The 23,729-nt window shown below is 33.7% G+C and overlaps 1 protein-coding gene across 3 annotated transcripts in view; it reads left to right on the top strand.

Moving 5' to 3' along the window:
* The window catches only part of TMEM135 (transmembrane protein 135), a 270,360-nt gene that overhangs the window by 104,851 nt on the left and 141,780 nt on the right, over positions 1–23,729 (top strand). For all 3 annotated transcript variants that reach the window (XM_073215910.1, XM_037010523.2, XM_037010522.2), the window contains one exon: positions 1,091–1,156. In XM_073215910.1, coding sequence (XP_073072011.1) covers positions 1,091–1,156 — 66 coding nt within the window. The remainder of the gene's footprint in view (positions 1–1,090; positions 1,157–23,729) is intronic.

The raw sequence follows: 23,729 nt of genomic DNA, 5'->3' as shown, positions 1-23,729 counted from the left end.
TCTTTTGCATGTGGATGTTGTTTTCCTGGTACCATTTGTTAAAAAGACTACTTTCCCCATTAAATGGTCTTGGTACACTTATCAAATATCATAGACCATGTAAACAAAAGACTATTTTGGGACTCTCTATTCTGTTTCATTGGCCTACATGTCTGTCTTTATGTATGGTAGTACCACACTGACTGCTGCAGCTCTGAAGTGAGCTTTGAAATCAGGAGTGTGAATCCTCAGCTTTGTTCCACTTTTTCAAGTTTTGGTTATTTGGGGTCCTTTGGGTTCCATATGACTTTTAGGTTGGATTTTTATATTTCTGTGAAAATGTCATTGGGATTTTGATAGGAATCACATTGACTCTGTAGACCATTGTGGGTAGTTTTGACATCTTAATATAAAACCTTTCAATTCATGAACACAGGATGTCTTTCTGTTTATTTATGTGTTGTTTATCTCTTTCAACAGTGTTATGTAGTTTTCAGTGAATAAATCTTTGGCTTCTTTGGTTAAGTTTATTCCTAAGTATTTTACTTATTTTATTGTATTTATTTTATTTGATGCTATTGTAAATGAACTCTTAATTTCCTCTTAGGATTGTTCATTGTTAGTGTATAAAAAGCAGTAACTGTAGAGGGTTATTTAATATATGATATCACTGTATTACTTTGTTTTCTGTCAGTATTTTAGTAACAGTCAAGTGATTTGAAGTGAACTCAAATGGAAGCTAAAAATCAGAATAAATGATAATTTCTGAATTGAATCCAGGTATTAAAATTTTATTTACTCTTTGTTAATTAAATTAAGGTTTAAATCTATCAACTATACCAATTTGAAAGTATAGACCTGGAAGAATATCAGCAGATCCAAATAACCTTTGAAATAATTCACTTTGAGCCCTTGATGACATTAAAATAAGGTTCTGAAAATGATATTTCTGGAGTATAATGGAGAACTTGTAGCTCTTACTGTATCTTATTGGTGCTTCTAAGAGGTTACTGGAAATGTATTGAATGTTTTTTACATTTTGGGGGTGGGATATAATATGCATTTGAGTACAGATTATAGATGATACAGCTTTACTCTTTTTAATTTACAGGCCACAGAAACGCTATTTAGAATGGGTGTAGCAAGAGGAACCATCACAACATGGAGAAACGGAGAAGTAAGATGAGAATTTTGATATAATCGCTAGTTCTTAATTTGTAGTTGGCTGTTTTTAAGACATAAGATGTGGTGAATTCTGTGATGATTTATATAACAAATTGAGAAATACCTGATACACATGATGTTGAGTAAATCTGACCTACAAATCTATTTCATTTGAGTCGTATTGGAAGCAGATCTTGGGTTGAAAATGAATTGTGAGCTTTTTAATTTTTGGTTACTAGTTGTTTGTACTCTTAAAAGAGAATGACATTAAAAAAACTCTTCAAATATATATTTTTTAATGAAAATAATCCATACTTTTCCCTTTCTTCCTATTTTTATATTCTGCAGATCTGATACTTCGTAGGATAAAAAAATTTTTAATGTTGATATTTATCACAAAGAGAAAAAGCGGGAGGGAAGGAGGGAGAAAGAGAAATGGAATTTAGTCTGCTCTTTCTTGTATTTGAGGCTCATTGAAGACACACATTCTAAGTTTTGATTTTTCTAAATGCTCCTACCAGTTATTAAAAAAATTTATCACCTGAAATAAATTTCCATTCCAAAATTTTTTCCAGCCTAATTTACTACTCTATTTTTTCTTTACTTAACTTCCTCACCAAGACATTCTTAGGTTGGGATTGAATATAATGTCACATTGCCATATTCCTTTTTCTATTCTACTAGCAATTACTTAAGGGTAAAATATAGTGCACCTAATTCTGGAATTAAGGTCTATGTTATTTCATGTAATATTTATAATTCAATAACCTAAATATTTAGTAGTAGACATGAGTAAGTAGCTAAGGAGTTAACTGAAGTTCTATTACAATATAATTATAAAATTTATTGGCCAATTTATCTGCTTGTCAGGTGAAAATGCACAGTCATTTAGAAATCTTATACCCTTAAATGTTCAACTGTACATTGGCAAATCATTTTGATATTAATTTGTAAAATATATTTTGTCTATGAAAATGATTTAATTGATCCTTTGTAGTCTCAACAAACTGTAGTATGTGGTGCCATTTTGAGAAAAGAAAACATTCCAGTTAATAAAGTCAGACATACTTATCTGCCTAGAATGTGTAAAAATGAATTTCAGATTTTCGTAATTACGGTGTATTTTCTCATGCGGCAATGAACTTTTGAACTTTATCTCTGTTTTAAGAAGACTGGGAAAATGTATGCAAGACAGGTTTATAAGTACTCTTCTGAGAATATCAACACATATTAAATATGTACATATTTTACTTAATGGAGAGGAAGTAATTAAAACAGTTGGATTTTGATCCATTTCTTCCCCAGTTACTAGAGATTGCTATAGTCACTAACCTGGTTAAACAGGTATTAATGTTGGATAAAGTTTTTAGGCACTCTGACTTCATTTTCTAAAATAAGGTTAAAACTGCAAAATGCATTTTTTTCCCCTTACAGTTTACGATCACTGAAAATGAAGTGTATCTTTTAATCAATGAGACCTCATACTCACCATTTACTCTTTTTACATTTTAACACCTCTAAAATTATGAGATTTCTTATAAGTCTATGATATTTTATAGTTGATAAAATATGACAATATTTTGTAGTTTAAAAAAATACAGACTGATATGTAGTAAGTATTCATAGCTAGGATAGGCCACAAAATTAGGTTTAGTTTAATTATTTGACTTTGGGTAGTAGAGAATTAAGGTAAAACAAAACAAAGATATTATGGAATATGTATATATACAAATGGCGTAGATCGTAGGAGATCATGGGCTGAGTGCTATGCAAATACAGCACATAACACTGTTCTTGCCTTTAGAGGAGCTTTGTCTCTGATGCAGGAAACAGTCGCATCAATACTTGAGGAAAAATTTTGGGAGACAGTAAGACTGTTTAGTTTACGTTGAGTCTGAAAGCAGTGAGAGTACAGATTCCAGTGACAATGTGCCGTAAATCTCAGTATCAAGGCAATAATAGAGAATTCATTTAGGAGCAGAAGATAAACCAGAAAATTAGCAATTTAATGGATTATTTAAACAGAAGTGAAATCACTGTGTTTATCATATTGGAGAATTTATGTTATGCTAAGAGAGGAGAGTGGCAAGGAGTTTACTTGTCCTAGGGCATTAAAATAATTGTTCTAGCCCATTACTGCAAAAATATCTGTTATACAGGGATTAATAAGTAACCCCATGACAATGACATCTGCTAGGATGTATAAAGATTGGTATATCCAAATTACAAAACCAGCAGTCTTTGAGTAAATTTGTTAACTGTTTGCATGGTGACTCAGAACTTTGCAACCTTCCCTGTGTTCCAATTCTAAGCCTATATTTTGTCTACCTATTGGACCTTTCTGCTTGGATATTTTAAGAAATAGTGAGGCTCTTCTCTTGGAAAGGTAGATGGTATTTTTGAAGGAGTTTGAAATTTACTTTCTAAGTTGTAATGAATCACTAGCAAATTTAAGCACAGGAGTGACACATCTTTTTTAACTTCATCACAGCTCTGCACTTTATACCCATCTTACAGATAAACCAAGGCTCAAGAAGTTTAACATTTTGCCTATAATCAGCTTCCCAACAAACCATAGAAAATGGCAGTGCTAGAATTTGACACCAGTTTGACTCCAAAGCATATTCATTCCACTATAGAATGTAATTCCTTCTCAATGTAATTCTCTTAATTAGATTAGAATTTTCTAATCATTTAATTGTCCTATAGTTTAACAATTGAAAAATAGCATAGTAGCTAAGACTTCTAACATTATGTGAACAGCAATGATTGCTTACCACTGTTAACTTTTCATACATTTAAAGAAATATATGGCTTAAAATGAATAGAAAAAAAATACTGAGTTTTCACAATTACATTTTGCCACTGATAGCCTGATAATGGTGATATGTTCTTTGTACACTCCTATATGGACTAGCTGGATTTTGTATCTTATTAAATTATTTAAGCTAGAAAGCAACTACATTTTTTTGGGTAGAATTTTTTATAATGTCTTTCTTTATTTAGGGAAGGAACTGACTTGTAAAATTATCATTGTCAATAGTTACTGAAAGTGCTTAGCACAAAAATTATACTTCTGTAACTTCTTCAGGAAAGGTATGATCCTGTTTTCAGCTTTCTACATATTTATATATAGGTTGAAACAAGTACTTTGTTGAAAGATAAATTACTCTCTTAAATTAGTGTGTTTTAATAATTATCTACTGTTCTTTTACATAACTTGAGACCAAAGTAAGCCAGGATTGGTGTTTTTTTCATTAGATTATTCTTTATGTTTATAAAAGAGAACAAAACAAAATTTGGCAATTTTTTACCATAGAAAAGTGGAATTTTAAATGCTAGGTCTTAATTTAATCTTTTACCTTCTGTTTCGTCAGCTGACACTATATCCCCAGTTTTGACAAGTAATAATGACAGGGGTCCCTGAGCATGTGTAATGAAGAAGCCAAGTGAATTCCAATAGCCAGTGAGTTGATTGATCTGTTTTAGCTGTATTAGTTTTCAAAAATTTTTTATGAATTCCTATAATATCAGGCATACCTATTTTCATTTTTTTAAAAAGTTTAATTATTTATATATGTTTTTAGCATTACATTTGGAATTTTGGAAGAGATTCATGAATGGAAGGAGAAGTAATCCTTGCTTGCTCATTTTCAAGTTTTATTGAGCACCTACTTTGTTGACAGCATTGTTTTAGGTGCCTGTGATCCATCAGTGAGCAAAACAGACCAATATCCTTGCCTTTGGGGAGCTTATATAAGCTGTGTTCTAATTATGGAGAAAACATGTACAAAGCAACTAGGAAGTAATTACAATTATATAGCTTCAAAAGAAGGTGTAAACAGGTATATGGTTTAAAAGTACACAATTTAAATAATAAAAGAAGAAACAGGTAATTAAAGTCAGTTGAGAAGATTTTTTAGGAGGCATATCTTAAACTGGGTCTTGAAGAAATTTATGAGCGTTACTGAAGGAGAAGAGGTCAAAAGGCAGTACCAGTTAGAAGAAACAATATAAAAAGGGGCATAGTTGAAAGTTATAGAGAGATATCTTGATATAGAATCAAAAAGGAAAGGGGAGGAGGGTGTGGTGTTGAGGGAAGGAACATTTGTTGAGTGCCTTTTCCAGCCACTTTATAACTACTCAGCTCATTTTATACATCAAAACAACTTTCTATTTCAGATCCTTTTTGTCACCATTCTTTACAAAGGAGAGATATCTGAGGTTTAAGGAAGAGTAAGGTTTTTATTTTTAATCATATTTTCCTAGGAATTTGTTTTTGAATGCTTATGATTTTGATTCAGCTTGTGGTAGAGTCAAGAATGATTCTTGATTTTATCTTTTGATTTTATCTTTTATCTCCCCCACCCAAAGTGGAGTAGCCAGTCTTGTGTGCTAGAAAGGGTACTTGTCTGCATGCCAGGAGACCTGGCTTCTCTTCCTGGCTTTACCAGCTATGTGGTCTTGGACAATCAACTTAATGTCTCACAACTTAAGATTCATACTTTAGAAAAGAGTTGATTAGATGATCTTTAAGGTCCTACAAATTTCACATTTTCTAAGTCTGGGCAGCTTTGTATACACTTACTCGTAGTTCTCAGCCTTGACTCCACCTGCGAATTGCCTATGGAACTTTGCAAAACTGCAGATGCTTGGGCTCCAGCCCCAAAGACTTTGGCCATCAGGTCTAGCATAGGACTCCAATATAACATCAGCTGATTTTAATGCTTAGTCACTGTTGTAATCTACTGTTTAAGAGTATTTTTCAATTTTATGTCTTTTTTGAGTTTAAGGAATGTACAATTTGAGTAAAACAAAACAGATAAATAGCAAAGAAATTTGTAGTGTATTTAAAGATTTTAGTATATAAAGTAGAACACAGCAGCAGGGTTTGTTCCTATTTTGGAAAGACGGATCTGAGTTTTGACCCAGTATCTAATTTTGTTTCATGTTACTCCATGGTATTATGTATTCTGCATGTTTTACTGGAATGGAAACCTTTTTTGCCTTCATGGAGCATGCTTCAATTAGTAGTATAGACTATTTTAGTTTTAGTGTGATTGCTGCATTGAAGGTAGGAGCTTTTTTGTTACAGATTTGTTTTTTTCAGATTTAGCACTTGCCTAACACATAAGTATCTCAGTTGATGAACAAGTAATAGATTTATTTAGGAAGAACTTATGTGGTAAATATTACTTTGATTTAATTAACTCTCAGTTTAAGATAAATATAACCATAAGTATCTTTATAGATTTATATGTATACATATAGATACTAGGGCTATATTATTCTGAAATCATGCAGTTTATGATACAGTGATACATTTTTCGACATCAGATTTTTTCATGAATTAAGAAATATTTGAAGAGACTTAAATTTACATGTATTTATTCACAAAGTTAATTGAATATTCAGATGCTAAGATACATTTCTGGCATTGTGGAATTGTTAAAAACTGTTTAATTTAATATAATTCTTAAGTTAATATTTTCTTCTTTTTGAATGTGAATTCTTTAAATAAGGAAATGTAGAAGTAAACTTTCATACATTTATATTTTTAAAATCGCATCTATTTTTTCTTGAATTTTTATCTTTTTATACTATTTCTCTTTTAATACCACTTCAGGAAATATCTAAGTCTTTAATAAGCAAAGTGTTTGTATTTCAAATAGTAAAGTCTCTTGAGGCCTGGTGCACAGTAGATTGCAGTAACTAGTCGCTTGTAGAATCTAATCAAATCAGCTAGTCTTTATTGAGAGCATCTTGAAGGGGGGTGTGATACATGGCTTTAGCATCGGATCTAGTGTTTCTTCCCTTTCCTCTCTTCTCTAAATATTGAGTGCCAGGGACTATATTAGGTGCTGGGTTTTAACAGCAAAAAAACCTAATATGGTATCTGCTCTCAGGAAGCTTTATAGCTTTATAGCTGGGTCTGTAACATGCCACTTAGGACCTTGTTACTCAGTGTTTTCCTCTGTCAGTAGGAATGAAAAGTGTCCATTTCATGCATTACTTTGTGAGAAATTAATTAGATATTAATTATAAAGCAGCTAGCACAATGTCTGGCATATACTAAATAATAACTATTTTTTATTTAGTTAAATATGATGAAATATTTTCTATATTAGAGTGAATATATGGAGATCTCTGGATTATGGTTATTTATAGCAGTATGTGAATTGAGAGTTAGTAATGAAAGACTGATTAGATGTTTTGGGTTCATAGCCATGTTAATACCAGTGTTACTGGTGCTTTGAATGATCATTTCCTTAATCATTTCCTTTGTGTGGAACTCAGGGTTTTTAGGTCAACGTATATTGCCAGTGCCCTCTGCTGTCTAGTGCCAGTAGCTCAGTAATATACAGAATATGTGTTTAGTTACAGACTTGAAGTGTACTACTCAACCAAATTCCACTGATCATGATTTTGTTACTATATGTAGAAAACATAGCAGGAGAAAGTGCAGTGGTAGAAAAACTGATGTACAATGTAGCAAATAGAATCCTAGTAGAAAAATAGGGCCAAGTCATTACATAGTGAAAACTTAGTTCTTCTAATAGCAGGTCTTAGTTGGGCAAAAGTCCCACTGACAATGGTGACTAAGGCTTGTCCCAGAAGTGCAGACTAAGGCTCATTTAATCTGTCAAAGAAAATTGTATTATCTCTGCTGTAGTAAGATTTTTCATCTATGTATTCATTTTACAGGAAAAAAAATTTTAAGATACTTTACACATGTCCATTGCCATTGAAATACGTTGTTTGTTAACTTGATTAGCTTCCTTCCATGTGCCCATATCATCTAAGGAAAAAAAAAAGGGAATTCTGACCTCTCTAGAATGTTCCTGAATAACTTAGTCAATGATTTTTTCCTACTGGAATGATTTCCAAATTCTTATTGATAAGCTATACAAATAATGTATTAGAATTTAGCGTAGAAAAGTTATGTTTTCTCCTTTCAAGTAGCAGGTAGAGTATAGCTTAGAAAAAAAAAGGCGTATGGGGAAAATGGATAGAATGGATAGCATCCAGAGAAGAAAAAAAGAAATAAGTATGGAAAAGGATCTAGAGAGAAAGGGTGAAGCCCAGGGAATATTTATAACAAGCAAGATATCTATGTATAAGGAAGCCCCAAATTTGTCTCTAAAAGGTAGGAAGAAATAAGTTTTGATTGCAGAACAAAAAGTTTGGGATAACTGGAACTGCTGGTCATTACTTCAGGGTGATGAAACATTAAAAGAGGCTTCAAAGAGGTTGTGGGATTGCTATCTTGCTCATTTTTACAAAGTTGTTATTTCTTAATAGCCATCAATTTGATGGTTTAGATATTAAAATGCCAGAGGAAGAAGGCTGGTCTAAGTAACATCTTGATTTTTTTTCAGTTTTCCAATTCCATGAATCAAAACAACATGTTGTATTTTGGCAGGTGCTTAGAAAATTTCGAATTCATGCCGGAATTGCCTCATCAAACACTGACTTTCAGAACTTATATTTTATTCTTGTAGAAATATTTTATTTTGTCACTAAATCTGCTTTTAAATGGCTCATCATGATAAATGCTGTGGCTTTATTTCATATTCTTGATGAATACTTTATTTGGAAAATTCTGGTGCAGATAAAGTAGGCCAAGGGCCAAATCGAGGTTTTAAAAATATCAGATCACTATGTTTAAGCTTGGTGGGCTTGTCTGTACCAACTCTGTATGCGCCTTTTTATACTGAGATAATTATCTTTTATGCCTTTATTTTCTTCATAATAGTAACTCTGTTTTTGATTTAAATACAAAAATAAATGTGCCATAATTTTGTCCTTAAACAAAACAAACAATATCTGGACAATATCTGGCTAACTGTGGAACACTTAGGTTTTATTTTTCAATGATTAGAAGGGTGCTTAAGATAACATCAGTTTGTCTTGATCCTAATAGGAAAAGCTTTAGGCCAGAAAACAATTATTTCCACATGGGAAAGACCAGTCCCAACTACCTCCCCTCCACCAGCCACAAACTGAACTTAACCTTGCTTATCATGGTTAGTTATATAGCTAAATGTTGAATGCATTAGAAAATGCAGGCTCTGTTTTAAAAATAGAGTCTTTAAATGTACAGAAACTGTTTCTTTGCACAGAGTCTACCAAAAGAATTTTGTGCTTGATGTTGGGGTGAGTTTTGCAGCAAGTAATTTAAACTTTTGAATTATCAAAGAAATTTTATACGCACATATCCAAATATAATTTTACCATTTTGTTTGTATGGTCATTTTTTCTTTCTTTGTTGACACTTGGGTGTGTTCTCAATAGGTAATTTTGCTATGTAGAGCAAGTATTATTTGTGGTGGTTCAGTAGGGATATGGCAGATCAGAAAAGAGAAGATTTGTTATTAAATGATGAGCCTTGATCCTAAAGTTATTACCATGAATCACCTCATTAGCATGACTGATACTCCTATTGCTTAAGAAGCTCCAGGGACTTTTGAAGCTGTACCAGGAACTGGGAACAAAGACCAGATATATTATTTTTTTTTTGAGAGGGCATCTCTCATATTTATTGATCATATGGTTGTTAACAACAATAAAATTCTGTATAGGGGACTCAATACACAATCATTAATCAACCTCAAGCCTAATTCTCAATAGTCTCCAATCTTCTGAAGCATAATGAACAAGTTTTTACATGGTGAAAAAGTTCTTACATAATGAATAAGTTCTTACATGGTGAACAGTGCAAGGGCATTCATCACAGAAACTTTCGGTTTGGATCACGCATCATGAACTGTACACAATCAGGTCAATTATGATTATTCGTTTAATTTTTATACTTGATTTATGTGTGAATCCCACATTTCTCCCTTATTATTATTATTATTATTATTATTTTTTTTTTTTTAATAAGATGCTGAGGTGGTAGGTAGATGCAAGATAAAGGTAGAAAACATAGTTTAGTGCTGTAAGAGGGCAAATGTAGATGATCAGGTGTGTGCCTATGGACTAAGTATTAATCCAGGCTAGACAAGGGCAACAAAACATCCACAGATGCAGAAGATTTCTCTCAAAACAGGGTGGGTGAGGTTCTGAGCCTCACCTCTGTTGATCCCCAAATTCTCACCTGATGGCCCCCCTGCGACTGTGCCTGTCTTAGGTTGTTCCTCCCTTGAGGAATCTTACCCGTCTCTGGCTAACCAGTCATCTTCTGGGGCCATACAGGGAAATGTAAAGTTGGTAAGTGAGAGAGAAGCAATATTATTTGAAAAGGTTAGCTTTTTACTTCTTTGCAGATTTATGCCCTGTGGCTTCTATGCCCAGCTTTTGTCTTGAGATATCTTTACCACTTGGAAGAATTATGATACTCGGTAATTTCGACATGAGGCACGAATTCTACTTAGGGGTTGTAATTATGAAGGAAGAAGAGAAGCTATAGAAGTAGCAGATGGAAGAAAACATGGAAAGATTGATTATTTCTTTGACATATCTTCTTGTAGTGTAACGTAAGCATGTATAGGTTTTAAATTACTTATTAAATTGCATGCACACATTAACATAATAGGAATACAGCTGTATAACCAAAGCAGACCTACAATTACCAGCCATATCCAGTGAAACCAAGAAAACCAGTTAGGCACCCTAGGCATTTGTGAAAACTTATTAATGATATGATGGATATTGTCTGAGTGAATATTTTGAGAAAAATCAGACAAATTAAAACAACCCATTCCTGGGAACTGTTCACATCCCATATGTTCTTTTAACAGTAGATAGTCTATAGTCGCAAGATTTTGGAGCGCTGCAACTTGCACTTCTCCTAATTCTTGGTTGAGTTCCGAGAGTATAGATCCAGTCAAATTTGTTGTTTTACTCTATGCACAGGCCAGCTTAGATATCTCCTTCTTCATTGCAGTGCAAGTCCAGGAACCGGTGGGATGGATGCAGCTACAACTGCAACAGCACCAGAATCTTTGTTGAAGTTTTTTGATGATCATCTTCTGGAATGACTCTTCCAGAGAATTTTGATGTTGGAAGTTCTTCTTCATATCGTATCTTAATTCGTTTTCTGGGTAGCCAAATTAGGCTTTGATCCTCTGTATAAACACAAACAAACCCTTTGCCCACTCTTTGATATGCCCTTTATACCATTGTGAAGAACTCATTGGAGGTCACCACACAGGAACTGCTTTTTTTTTTTTTTAGGAGAAAGGAATATTATCAGAAAATGTACTTCCATAGCTGATCATCTGACACCCTTTAAATGATCAAAATTAAGGATATTTAAAGCATGCATTAATCAGTGATTTGCAGTTAGTTTTATCCTATCAGGGAGTAATCCCCCCTTTCTTTTTTTTTTTTCAGATATATTCTTTGTTATAGCACAATTGATAAATTTGATTTCTCTGAAAATTTCTTATCCATGGAATTATACAATATGCATTTTTTATGTCTGACTTCTTTTATTTAGCATGTTTTTGAAGTTCACCCCTATCAGTTTTTCCTTTATATCTTTTTGAATCAGAGATTTTGTTTTCTTCAGGTAGAGTCCTAGGAGTGGATATAACTTTTAGTTTTGCATTTAGATCTGTGATCCACTTTGGGTTGACTTTTGCATATGGTATGACACAAAGGCTCATCTATTTATCTTGCACTGGATATCTAATTGTTCTAGGAGCATTTGTTGAAAAAAACTCACCTTTGCCTATTTAATTACTTTGACACTTTTGTCAAAAATCAGTTGGCTATAAATGTTAGGGTTTATTTCTGGAAATTTTGTGATTCAGTTTCTGTTAAGATGGAAGAAGAATGGTCTTTCTAGCTTTCCCACTGATTATAACTAAAACCCCTGAACAGAATATATCAGATCTCCAGAGAGTAAATAATAACAGGAGTTTTGGGAAGGGAGGTCAAATCTGGGAATATGACTGATAACAGTGAGTGTCCTATACCCTCTTATCATCCTTTATCTCCTGGCTTGGACTCTAGGTAATCCCCTATTCTTGATTTGCACAATGTATCCAGGCAGAAAAATCTCTTAAGAGACCCTCTGTTCCTCTGCTTATGATCAGAAAACTCGAAAAGAGAACCCCTGCATGAAGGAGACAATGCAGAAAATCATTGTCTTCTTTCTTTTCTATTTTGGCTTTATTCTTCTGGTGGGGTTACAGGCAGGCCCCAGCGATGAGGCTCTTCTCCAGTAACAGTGGCAACAGCAGCTATGTAGCCATTTAAAACTTTGACCAGAGAAACTGGACAAAGGGGCTCCTATAGTCCAAAGAGAGTGGAGAGAGTATCTGTTATTTTTTTGCTCTGTTTTCCTTCTTGCCTCTTTACCCCTGAGGCAAATGTAGTTGCAGGAAATGTGTTATGGTATGGATAGGCAAAAAACCCAATGTAGGCAAAGGATCAAGAAAAGGGCTCTGAGAGACAGCATGGGAAAATCATGGAGAGGTAAGAGGTAGAGAAAAAGATGACATAAATCTGTGTTTGAAGTTTGAACTAACCCCTGAGCTCAGCATATGTGGAACTTAGTTGAGGAAGTGTAATGAAGGCTTGGAGAACTGAACTGTAGCACAGACCCCTGCCTGTAGGTGGCACATATGGGATAAATTGAGTAGCACTGAAGGACTTGGGAAACTGAAAATGATATTCAAACTGCAGCCCACAGAAGTGGGTAGGGTGTTGTGGCTGGAACCTAACAGGGCGGATTGTATACAACAACAATAACAACAAAAACATCCACAAAAACAAGAAATCAATTCTTCAGACAGGCAAGATGTATACCGTGACCAAGAATGTCACAGTGCAAGTCTCTGGAAAATAATCCAAAAGTATTTGACATATGAAGAAATGAGGAAGTCATAATCAATTGTAGGGAAAACAATCAATAATCAACAGATGGCCACCATGAGATGACACTGATGTTGGAATTGTATTAAAAAGTTCTCAGAGCAGTTATTATAACCCTGCAAAAACTTCTGAAATGAATGGAAAGATTGAAGCCTCAGCGAAAAAAGAGAAACCAAATTGGAATTTTAGGACAGAAAATTAAAATAGATCCAATTCTAATATTGAACATTAAAATAACTAAAAATTTACTCTATTAGTTCACTAGCACAGTAGAGAAAACAGAGGAAAGAAAAGTGAAGTTGTAGAGAGCTCGATAGTAATTGTACAATCTGAACAATAAAGGTTAAAAGACTGAAAAAAAATGCACAGAGCTTAAGGACCTGAAGGACAATGGCAAATATATAACATTTGTGTCTTGAGCGTCCTAGAGAAGAAGACAAAGAGATCTGTGCAGAAAAAACATCTGAAGAAATAATGGCTTACAGACTTTAAAATTTGGTGAAAGACACACATTTATATATTTATAAAGCTCAGTGAACCCGTACAAGGCTAACTATTGTATGATTCTATTTATATGACATTTTGCGAAGGCCAAAACTACAGGGAGGGGAGAACAGGTCAGTGGTTGTCAGCGATTGGAGGGGGACGAGAGGTTGACTACAAAAGGACAAAATGAGGAAGTAGTTTTGGTGATGAACTATTCTGTATCATCATCATGATACTGGTGGTGGGTACACAGCTCTATGCATTTTTCAAAATCCATAGAGCTGTGCGCTGTAAATAAGTTTTTTTTATGCATATTAAAAGAAAAAGTAATGGTTGAAACAATAAAGTGTATTTAGAGAGATAATACATTCAGAACGCTCTGGTTCTTATAACTTCTCCTGGACTAATAAAGATTAAAGAGCATAATTATGGAGGCTAGTTCTACAGTTTCTTTCTTCCCTGTCTTCCTTCTTTCAGTATTTTTCTTTATCTTTGATTTTCTCTAGTTTAAAAATGATATGAGTAGGCATATTTTTTTTTGGCATTTATCTGAGCTTGCTGAATCTATTGTTTGGCGTCTGACATTAACTTGGGGAAATTCTGTCATTGTCTCAAATGTTTCTCCTGTTCCTTTCTTTCTTCTCTTGGTATTCCCATTACACACGTTACAACCTTTTGTTCACAGTCCTTGGATTTTCTGTTCTGTTTTTTCTAGTTTTTGTTCTCTTTGCTTTCCAGTTCTGGAGGTTTCTATCAATATATCCTTAAGCTCAGAGATTCTTTCCTTAGCTGTGTCCAGTCTGCTAATAAGCCTATAAATAGCATTTTTAAAATTTCTGTTAATAAGCCTATAAGTAGCATTTTTTATTTCTGTTACTTTTAAAAAAATTTCCAGTGTTCTTTTTGGTTCTTAGGATTTCCATCTCTCCACTTACATTGCCCATCTGTTTTTGCATGCTGTCTACTTTATCCATTAGAGTGCTTAGCATATTAGAGTTGTTTTAAATTCATGGCCTGGTAATTCCAACATCCATGTCATGTCTGGTTCTGATGCTTGCTTTGTCTCTTCAAACCTCTTTCACCTTTTAGCATGTTTTGTAATTTTTGTCCTGATAGCTGGACATGATGTATTGGGTAAAAGGAACTGAGGTAAATAGGACTTTAGGAATGTGGTGGTTAGGTATGGGGGCAGGAGAAGCGTTCTGTAGTCCTATGATTTTGTTGGTCTTTTTGTGAACCTATGCCTCTGAACTGTGAACTTCACTGGTGTTTCTCAGTTTGTTCAACCCCTTTAGGTGAGACAGGATGGCTAAAGTGGGCAGGAGCTGGATACTTCCCCTCCCCCAAGTCAGTTAGGCTCTGATAATACAGCCGCAGATTAGGCTCTGATTAACGAGTTTCCCCTGAGCACAGGCCTTGTTAAGCACAGAATGCTCTGGCTTATTTCAAAGTGGTTCATTTTTCCCTTCCCTTCCTTGTAAGGGGATTTTCTTCTGATGTTTTCTGTGAGAACCTAACCAAGCCTTTGGCGGTTAAACTCACAGAAAGTGTGAGGGTCCCCCTATGACTGGGTGCCCTTGGGGTTTTTAACTCTCAGACTTGTCCATGGTAAGCCTCCAGTAACTCAATTACATTTCAGGTTTTCTGTTTCCAGCCCTGGTGTCCACAGTTTTCACTTGTGACTATTTGCTAGGCTTTCCCCCCAGTCTTGGGGACAGTAGTTTGTACCCAGGTCCTCAGTTCTCTTGTGGATCCAGGTATTGTTGGGTTTTCAGTTTGCTCAGCTTTTTACTTGTTAGGATGGAGTGTCAACTTCTAAGTTCCTTAGGTGTGAACCAAACACTAGGAGTCCCCCAGATTCTTCTAGGAGAATTGAATCCTTGAATTCAGTATTCCTATGTGATGTTGAAGTATTCAATTCCTTTTGAATGAGGGTGATAATTTTTTTTAAGGAAAGGATTGGCAACATGGCATGTATTTGAACTGGGAGTAAAAAGTCTTAATATCCTTAATAAAGCCCAAGCCAAAGTTGAAAAGCATTTGCCAAAACTAGAAATTCAGAACAGAATTTAGAATATGTAATGATATTTAACTGTACTAAAATGACATGTTTGTTTATTGTCTTTCCATGCAAACTTTGTAAGTTTACATGCCAAAATGAAATGTGTATGTTTTGTGTTTCCTGTTAACAGTAGGTATATACAGTGTACATTTTATGACCTGCATGCTATTTCTCTTTTTTTTTAATTCTCTGTTTAAATTAGGAGGATAAATATAAACCAAAGTCCTTTCTTGTATGTGTGTTTGTTTAAGTTACAGTTTCTTATTCATTGTTCAGACTTGTGATGTTGAGTAGAGGGTTGTGCTTGATGCAATTGAAAACAAGGTGGAATAGTTGGAGAACTACAGACTCAAATAAGAATTTCCAGTTGGTGACCTTTTTGCTCCAGATCTTACAGCTCTGACAGCCATCTTAAAGTGTTGTTTATCTTGTGTTTTAAAAATATTGATTCCTCTGTCTTAAGAGCTGTCTTCAGATTTTGTTTGCCTGGGTTTTGTCAAGGCTATTTTGGCAGTTATAGTAAGTTTTTTTTTTAATCTTGCACTATGTTTTCACCTAAATATTAAATATAGAAGAAAACCCTTGAAAAGAAAGTCGAGTTATACACTAGGCATACAGCCTTTTCTTAAACATGGCTTAGTACTGAGGCACAAATATGAATTAACATCAACTTTGCCAAACATAGTAAGAACAGTTGCTCCCAAAGATTTATGATAAAACCCTCTGGAGGGGTTTTCATTTTCCTGTGCTGCATGGGTTGTGCAACAGTATGGGGAGGCAAAACCCCAAACTTTGCAGCCTATGGCTACCTCTTTTGTCTCCACCACTGCTAAAGAAAAAAGGAATCATGGTGTTTGCTTACCTCATGGACTGCTAGAGTGGATGGTAATAGCCAGCTCTACCATTCCAAAAAAATAATGAGATTCAAAAGCAAATAACTACTTCTTGAAAACAGTGTGCCCTTGCCCATTTCTTCCACTTCCCACATTCAGATCCTGCTCATTCCACAAGTGAGACCCATCACAATTGTTACCTACTCTGTGGAGTGTGCTTTGATTTACCCAGCTGGAAGTCATTTTTCCTTTCTCTGAAATATCACAGTACAGTATTTGTACTCTGTAAAAAGCCTTTAGTATTTCCTGCATTTCCATTTTTTATTTAGTTATTTGCCTTATGTTTCCTGCTAGATTTTAAGCTCTTCAAGGACAGTTTTTGTGTCTAGTTTTCCTTTGCATTCTGGACAGCAGTTGGTACATAATCCCAATTTATATTAATGGAAGACAAACTGACAGTAAATTAAGAGGAGAAAACCAAAAATGAAAGTCCTCTTGTATGTATGTTTAAGTTACAGTTTCTTGTTCACTGCTTAGGCTTGTGATATTGGGTGGAAGGTTATTCAATATGGTCTATAATAATTGCATATACCTTTTACAATAGAGTGACTAAAATGGTAGCATCTTTATTAGGGTGCTGTGAATTGTAGGGTGTAAAAAATATGTGTCTGTGGGCAGGTGTTTAAATCTCCTTATATCTCCAATACCTTGGGTTATGCAAATGTAATTTCTTCCTCTATTTTGTGGTGTTTGATTATTAAAACAGTTAATTTTAATGTTAATGTGATGGGAATGTCTGAAGATAATTGCATTACTTACTAATTTTTTTACTTAATGAACATCAGATTTGCTTTAGGAAATATTTTGTCTTCAGAAACTTAGAAAATTTAGAAAGAACTTTTCTAGAAGTAATGATAAATAAGACGGGCTGTACTTTCACAGATCTCACTTTTAAAAGTATAGTTTCACGTGAAACTAAAAAAATATATATATATCTTTTAATTTTTCTCTTAATATTTAGAGTTAAATGTTTTGAATGTGATTTTTTGTTAGTTTACTTTTATATAAAATGTAAATAAAATAATATTTGTTCTCATTGTGGTGTTCAATGGAAATTTTCTCTTTCACATGCATATGACCTAGTAGGGTTTACTTACTTCTAACCCTAATAGAACCTAGTTCCATAGAATTGAGGTTAAGGAGGGCAAAGAAAGAAAGCTGTTGCTTGAAGCTAAAAGTTCTATTGTATCTGAATTGTAGCTGTCTAAATGACTGATATTTCTTCGCAAATGGTATAGTTGAGTAATTATTAAAAAATTTTGTCTACTCCCTCTATAGTCTATAGAAAGTTAAAGGCAAAATTTAGCTCTTAATGTTTTCACTCCAGAGCACTTTTCTTTTTTAAAGGACATTACAGTTAAATCATTTGATAAAAGCAAACTTTTCTACAGATGGATTTCTTAGGATAATTGAAATGTAGGCACTGACACTAGAATTTGCAAATCACATATTTTCTGTATGCTGTTTCTGTACAGCACTCTGTACAGTCTGAAAAATCCCAACAGAGTTTGATTAATTTTGATCTTTTTTTCTAAGGGCATGTTTAGTGAATGAATGTTCTCTAAATAGAAAAATTTTACAATATACCTTTCAAGTATTTTAGAATCTTTGAAATTCACAGTTATTTCATTTGCTCTTTTGGAAAATTATTTAAGAGAAATTGAAACTTTTTCTCTGTATGTTTATTGTGAATTATCTGTCATCCAAGAAACTCATCAGAAAAATTAAAGAACAGTTACGTGAATATCATATACACATTGTGTAAGGACAGTTTAATTTTAGATGACCCTTCTACTTGGTATTACCTCCATAATTGGGTTTTTTACTTTTTAATTCAAAGTTTTCAATCTTTAATATGCTTTTAAATGTTGCTTTTTGAAAAATGCATAGTGAGGCATTAATCTGTAGTTTTGCCTGACAGAGTGACTTTTAGATAAGAATTTCATAGGAAGAAGTATCTGAGTACTTTAGATCTTTAAAAACAATAGCAATACAGAGCGACTTTTTGAAAATTACTGTTTAGTCCATATAGTAAATAAGAGAACTTCTAATGGCAAATATGTTTCAGAATCTATAGACATGACAAATTGTGTTGTGTTTAAGTATATATAGTAGCTTTAAATGCTCCCCTTTTTCCCCTTAAACATTCTTGTGTTATGTGTTTTACACAAATAAAGTTACCATCTTCATTCTATATACATTTCTTTCTTTATTGAATGCCTGTAGCATCTAATCTAATGGCTGGAATGTAGTATATGTTCAGTAAAAGGTTGATGTTGTTAAATACTCTTTTGAGTAAACACTGATTTATAACATTTAAAAATACCCAGTATAGAAGTATTAATACACATTGGTTTACTTCTCTTTATGAAAACCCAGTATGCAGACATCCTTTTTGCTAAATGAAAAATTTATGGTATCATTTATTATATTACGAAAGTATGTTTCTGATAAAAAATTCTTTTTGTTATTGAAAATTTCAAACTTATACAAAAAACAGCCATCTTCCAGCTTTTATAATTATACACTGATTGCCAATGTCTTTTACGCATATCTACACCCACTTTCCTATTACCTCCTCTCAATAAATTTGAAGCAAATTTCAACCATCATTCTGTAAATATTTTTTTAGTATGTATCACTAAAAGATAAGGACGCCCTTTTAAAAATATAAATATGTCATTTCTCACTTAAACATTTTTCCTAAATCACCTAATATATTTAATCAGTGTTCATATTTCCCCACTTATCTCTTTCTCTTATTTGCATTAAAGTGAGAATGCAAATAACATTCCAATTGGTTAAAAAATCTTATGTTTGTTTTATTGGTTGGTTCCTTTTCCAATCCACCTCTGGTTTCTTAGAAACCAGCTCCAAAAATGAGTAATGAGGTTTTTAAACTTACTTTTATAAATTCATAGGTTTAAGCATATTTTATTATTTAAATTTATTGCAGTTATCATTCTCGATGGTCAGATTGTCCCTTCTTTGGCCAGTGGAAGCCTCTAGAGATTGGCGCCTGAATCCTTTTGATCTAACCCTAGTAGTGTTCTGGTGAGGTAGGATGTTCATCTTGTCCATTTGCTGGCCCCAACTAGAACCAGCCATTTCTCTAAGGAGCCATGGCTGATTTACAGAGGCTTTTTAACTTACAAAATATTTCTATATTTAAACAATCCCTTCCCCATGAATTAAATTTTTCATTTGACTTAGATAGCTTTGATTGTATTGGATGTATGAGTGGGTCATTTCTTAACATTTGTCCACTGTTCAAGTCAGTAGTCTGGGATTTAGTTATTCCCCTTAGGAATTTCTGTTACTTACAATTAAATTTATCTTTAAAGATGATTAAGTTTTTGTGATGTCTGATTTGAATGATTAGCCTTATTATACTCATTTAGCTTCATGCATGTATTTATAAAGTTATCTCCACTTTATAAGTAGGAAAACATTTATAAACTTAGGATTTTGTTTTGTTTGTGAGACACTGTGAAACACAGTAATTTGAGTTCCAATATTTTTCACTCACTGATATGTTACTTTCTGATTTAAAATTGGTGTGGGAGTAAACAGTTATTTTATAAAACAAGGGAAAATTAAAGATAAACTCCCCCCCCCAATATTTAAAGAAAAGTAATGTATGAGAAAAAGTGCTTTTTATCATGTGATTAGTATTATGAATACTTTGTTTTCATGGTTTTTAATTAAGTGAGTCTTAGCCAAAATAATAGTTTGATCAAATGCTCAAATGATTAGTTAAGAATATTATATACAGCCTATTGGATTTTCAAACTTTTTCTGACTTTGAAAATTTAAATGTTTAGAAATATCAGTGCTTGGTTTGTGTCTCAAAGGGAGATATGACAAACCAAGTAAGAGTTCATGAATAGAACTCTTAGAATTTATTTCCCACAGAGGTTTAACTTGAATTTAGATGTCAGAGGTTACATAGAAGTACTTCATAGAAAGTCTCTGAGGTAAAGATAGTAAGTTAGCAGGGCCAGGCAGGGAAGTGCGGTACCTGAGGCCAGATTCTGATTAATGTGTTCACATGAAATGAAAACAGGAGTGGAGAAATCGTTACTGACTGTCAGAAAGTATTGTGGTTGGGCTGGAACTGCCAAACCTAAGAGATCCTGTTGAACTCAATGTAACCCTCCCATGGGCTTTGGGGATCTTTCAGATCTTGACCTTAACTGCCTTGGGCCTTCAAACCACTCACTCTTTGAGCCCAATTGGAGTGTGGGCTGGTGTAGGAATTGCAGTAAGATGACCGGAAACATGCTGGGTACTTGTGTGTCTGTGAGCACTTGTGTGTGGATCTTGTAGTGGTTGATTGGCTTTATGTTTATCATACTTCAACTACTGAAAATATTTTTATGGTAGTTGACAAATTTGGTTTCAAAGATTGGAGCATTTTTCAACCAAAGTGTAAATAAAACTGTCAAGAAAATGTCTAGTTACCATGCTGCTTCAACAATTTCTTATTGTTTGTGGTAAAATAAACAAAGTCAGGTTCCTTTACATTTCATTCATCTAGCACAAAATGTTGCTTATGCCTGGCTAGCAGGTGTTTATTTGCCAATCTTCCAAAGCTAAACCTTTTTGGAGTATATTATACTTTGAGACTCAGTTAATTGCTATATCTGATTTTGTTTAGAAAGAGTGCTTTGTGTTTATGCTATAGGATATTTTGATAAATAAGGTTAGTTATTCAGAATTCCCAGCTACAAGTTCAGAGTTGAACAGTGACCGAGAGCATCATCACAGACTCCTCTTTGTTTTGATGGTGAAATTTAGTGGACAACAGATGGTATTCAGATGCCTATTTCTTTAGAATGTTGTAGAAGGGGGAGGGAGCCAGTGCAGTTTGCACAGTCATTTTTTTGTTCATTCCCCACCCCCAATCTCATGCAGAGGCTTTTATAGAAAAAAAAAGTTTAAGTCATGGGCTTCCTCTAGAGTAATTAAATTGAACTGATTTGAAGTCAAATCTAAAAAAGTAATTTTCAGCCTGATATTTTGTGTTTTGTTTGTTTTTAAATCACTCTCCACTTCTCCCTATCCCATCTTTTAATGTTTCCCCTCGCTTTTTAAAAAAGCATGTTAATAAATAAGAAGTGTGGTTGTCTTTGTGTCATTCTCACCCTCCGGGTTAACCACTGTTAGCAGTTTGATGTTGTATCTTGACTGTTTTGTGTTCATCCACATACATAAGCATACATCTGTATAAGCATAGAAAAAACTATATATTATGTACCTATTTTAATAGTAAAAAATGGCATCATGCACATTTTCTATATCACTTTTTTCACATAAAAGTAGGTCATGAAGATTCTACCAGTTGGTATATATGCCAACCCAATTTATTCTTTATAACTATTGTATAATTACTGTGTCCTATAGATACACCATCATTTATTTACTTAGTCTCTTATTGTTGAACATTTGGAGTGCTTTCAGTATTTTATTTCTTTAATGGTAAAATGATCATCCTTGAGCATCAACTCTTGGGCACTTTTGTTTATTTATTCTTTATGTTGGATAGATTTCTAGAGGAAGAATTGCTGGGTCAAAGTGGGTGTACATTTAAAATATTGATAAATATGGCCAAGTTGCCTCTCCAAAAGTTAGGACTAGTTTATACCCCAGCACACACTGTAAGAATGTACTTTTCCTCACACTTTTGCCAACACTGACGATTCAATCTTTGACTTTTTTAGTAGGTTTTTTAAAGTCACTGTTTTCACCCTTTTTTAAAAAATTCAAACTGCTTCTTAGGTTTTCTGAATTAGTCCCCTGATTTGTGATGTCTTCTGGCAGCTTACAAAAAGAATACAGGCTACAGCCAGAGATTTCATTGAAAAAAATAAGGAAGGGTAACAATGGTAAAGTTTCTTCGCTGTTTGAAAAACTTCTTTCTTCAGTATTTGCTATTACTGTTCAAATATGAATCTAACTTGTTATGTTCACATATGCTGGAGTATCCAGCCAACATCACTTTTGTAAAAATTCATATTTTTATAATTTATACCAAGATTGAGGTTCTAGAAGATGAATGATGAAAAGTGATATAGTATGGTAGCACATTTTCAAAACTCTTTAGTGGATGAAACATAATAGAGTGTTCTTTTAAAAATTTCTAGACTTAATTGTTTTTTTAAGTAGGGCATAGTAAACTCTCCAGGGCAAGAGCTATATCTTCTACTTCTGTGTTTTCCTCCACATACTCTTCCATACTCCTTAGTAAGGATTTGTTGATTTGGGCTGACTTACAGTCGAGTTTTGGACATTGGACATTGAGTTATCCTGTAAATTCATGAAGGGGATGTATTTATTAAAAACATTTCAAAATTTCAAATTTGAAGAAATTGTCTTACTTAATGGTATTTCTTTTCAGGTACAGTCAGTTGTCACCTGCCTGGGAAGGTAAATTATTAATTTTGTGAAATACTTTTTTTTTAATTCCTTAATTTTTATTTATTTATTAATTTATTTTTATTAATTTATTTTTTGAGAGGGCATCTCTCATATTTATTGATCAAATGGTTGTTAACAACAATAAAATTCTGTATAGGGGGGTCAACGCTCAATGTACAATCATTAATCCATCTCAAGCCTAATTCTCTTCAGTCTCCAATCTTCTGAAGCATAACGAACGAGTTCTTACATGGTGAACGAATTCTTACATAGTGAATAAATTCTTACATGGTGAACAGTACAAGGGCATTCATCACAGAAACTTTCGGATTTGATCACGCATTATGAACTATAAACAATCAGGTCAAATATGAATATTCGTTTGATTTTTATACTTGATTTATATGTTGATCCCACATTTCTCCCTTTATTATTATTATTTTTATTTTTAATAAAATGCTGAAGTGGTAGGTAGATGCAAGATAAAGGTAGAAAACATAGTTTAGTGCTGTAAGAGGGCAAATGTAGATGATCAGGTGTGTGCCTATGGACTAAGTATTAATCCAAGCTAGACAAGGGCAGCAAAACATCCACGGATGCAGAAGATTTCTCTCAAAACAGGGTGGGTGAGGTTCTGAGCCTCACCTCTGTTGATCCCCAATTTCTCACCTGATGGCCCCCCTGCGACTGTGCCTGTCTTAGGTTGTTCCTCCCTTGAGGAATCTTACCTGTCTCTGGCTAACCAGTCATCTTCCGGGGCCATACAGGGAAATGTAAAGTTGGTAGGTGAGAGAGAAGCCATATTGTTTGAAAAGGTTAGCTTTTTACTTCTTTGCAGATTTATGCCCTGTGGCTTCTATGCCCAGCACTTGTCTCGAGGTATCTTTACCACCTGGAGA

The sequence above is a fragment of the Manis javanica genome, chromosome 11 (assembly GCF_040802235.1).
Source record: "Manis javanica isolate MJ-LG chromosome 11, MJ_LKY, whole genome shotgun sequence".
In the NCBI taxonomy this organism is placed as follows: domain Eukaryota; kingdom Metazoa; phylum Chordata; class Mammalia; order Pholidota; family Manidae; genus Manis; species Manis javanica.
This window is presented reverse-complemented; position numbering and strand designations above follow the sequence as displayed.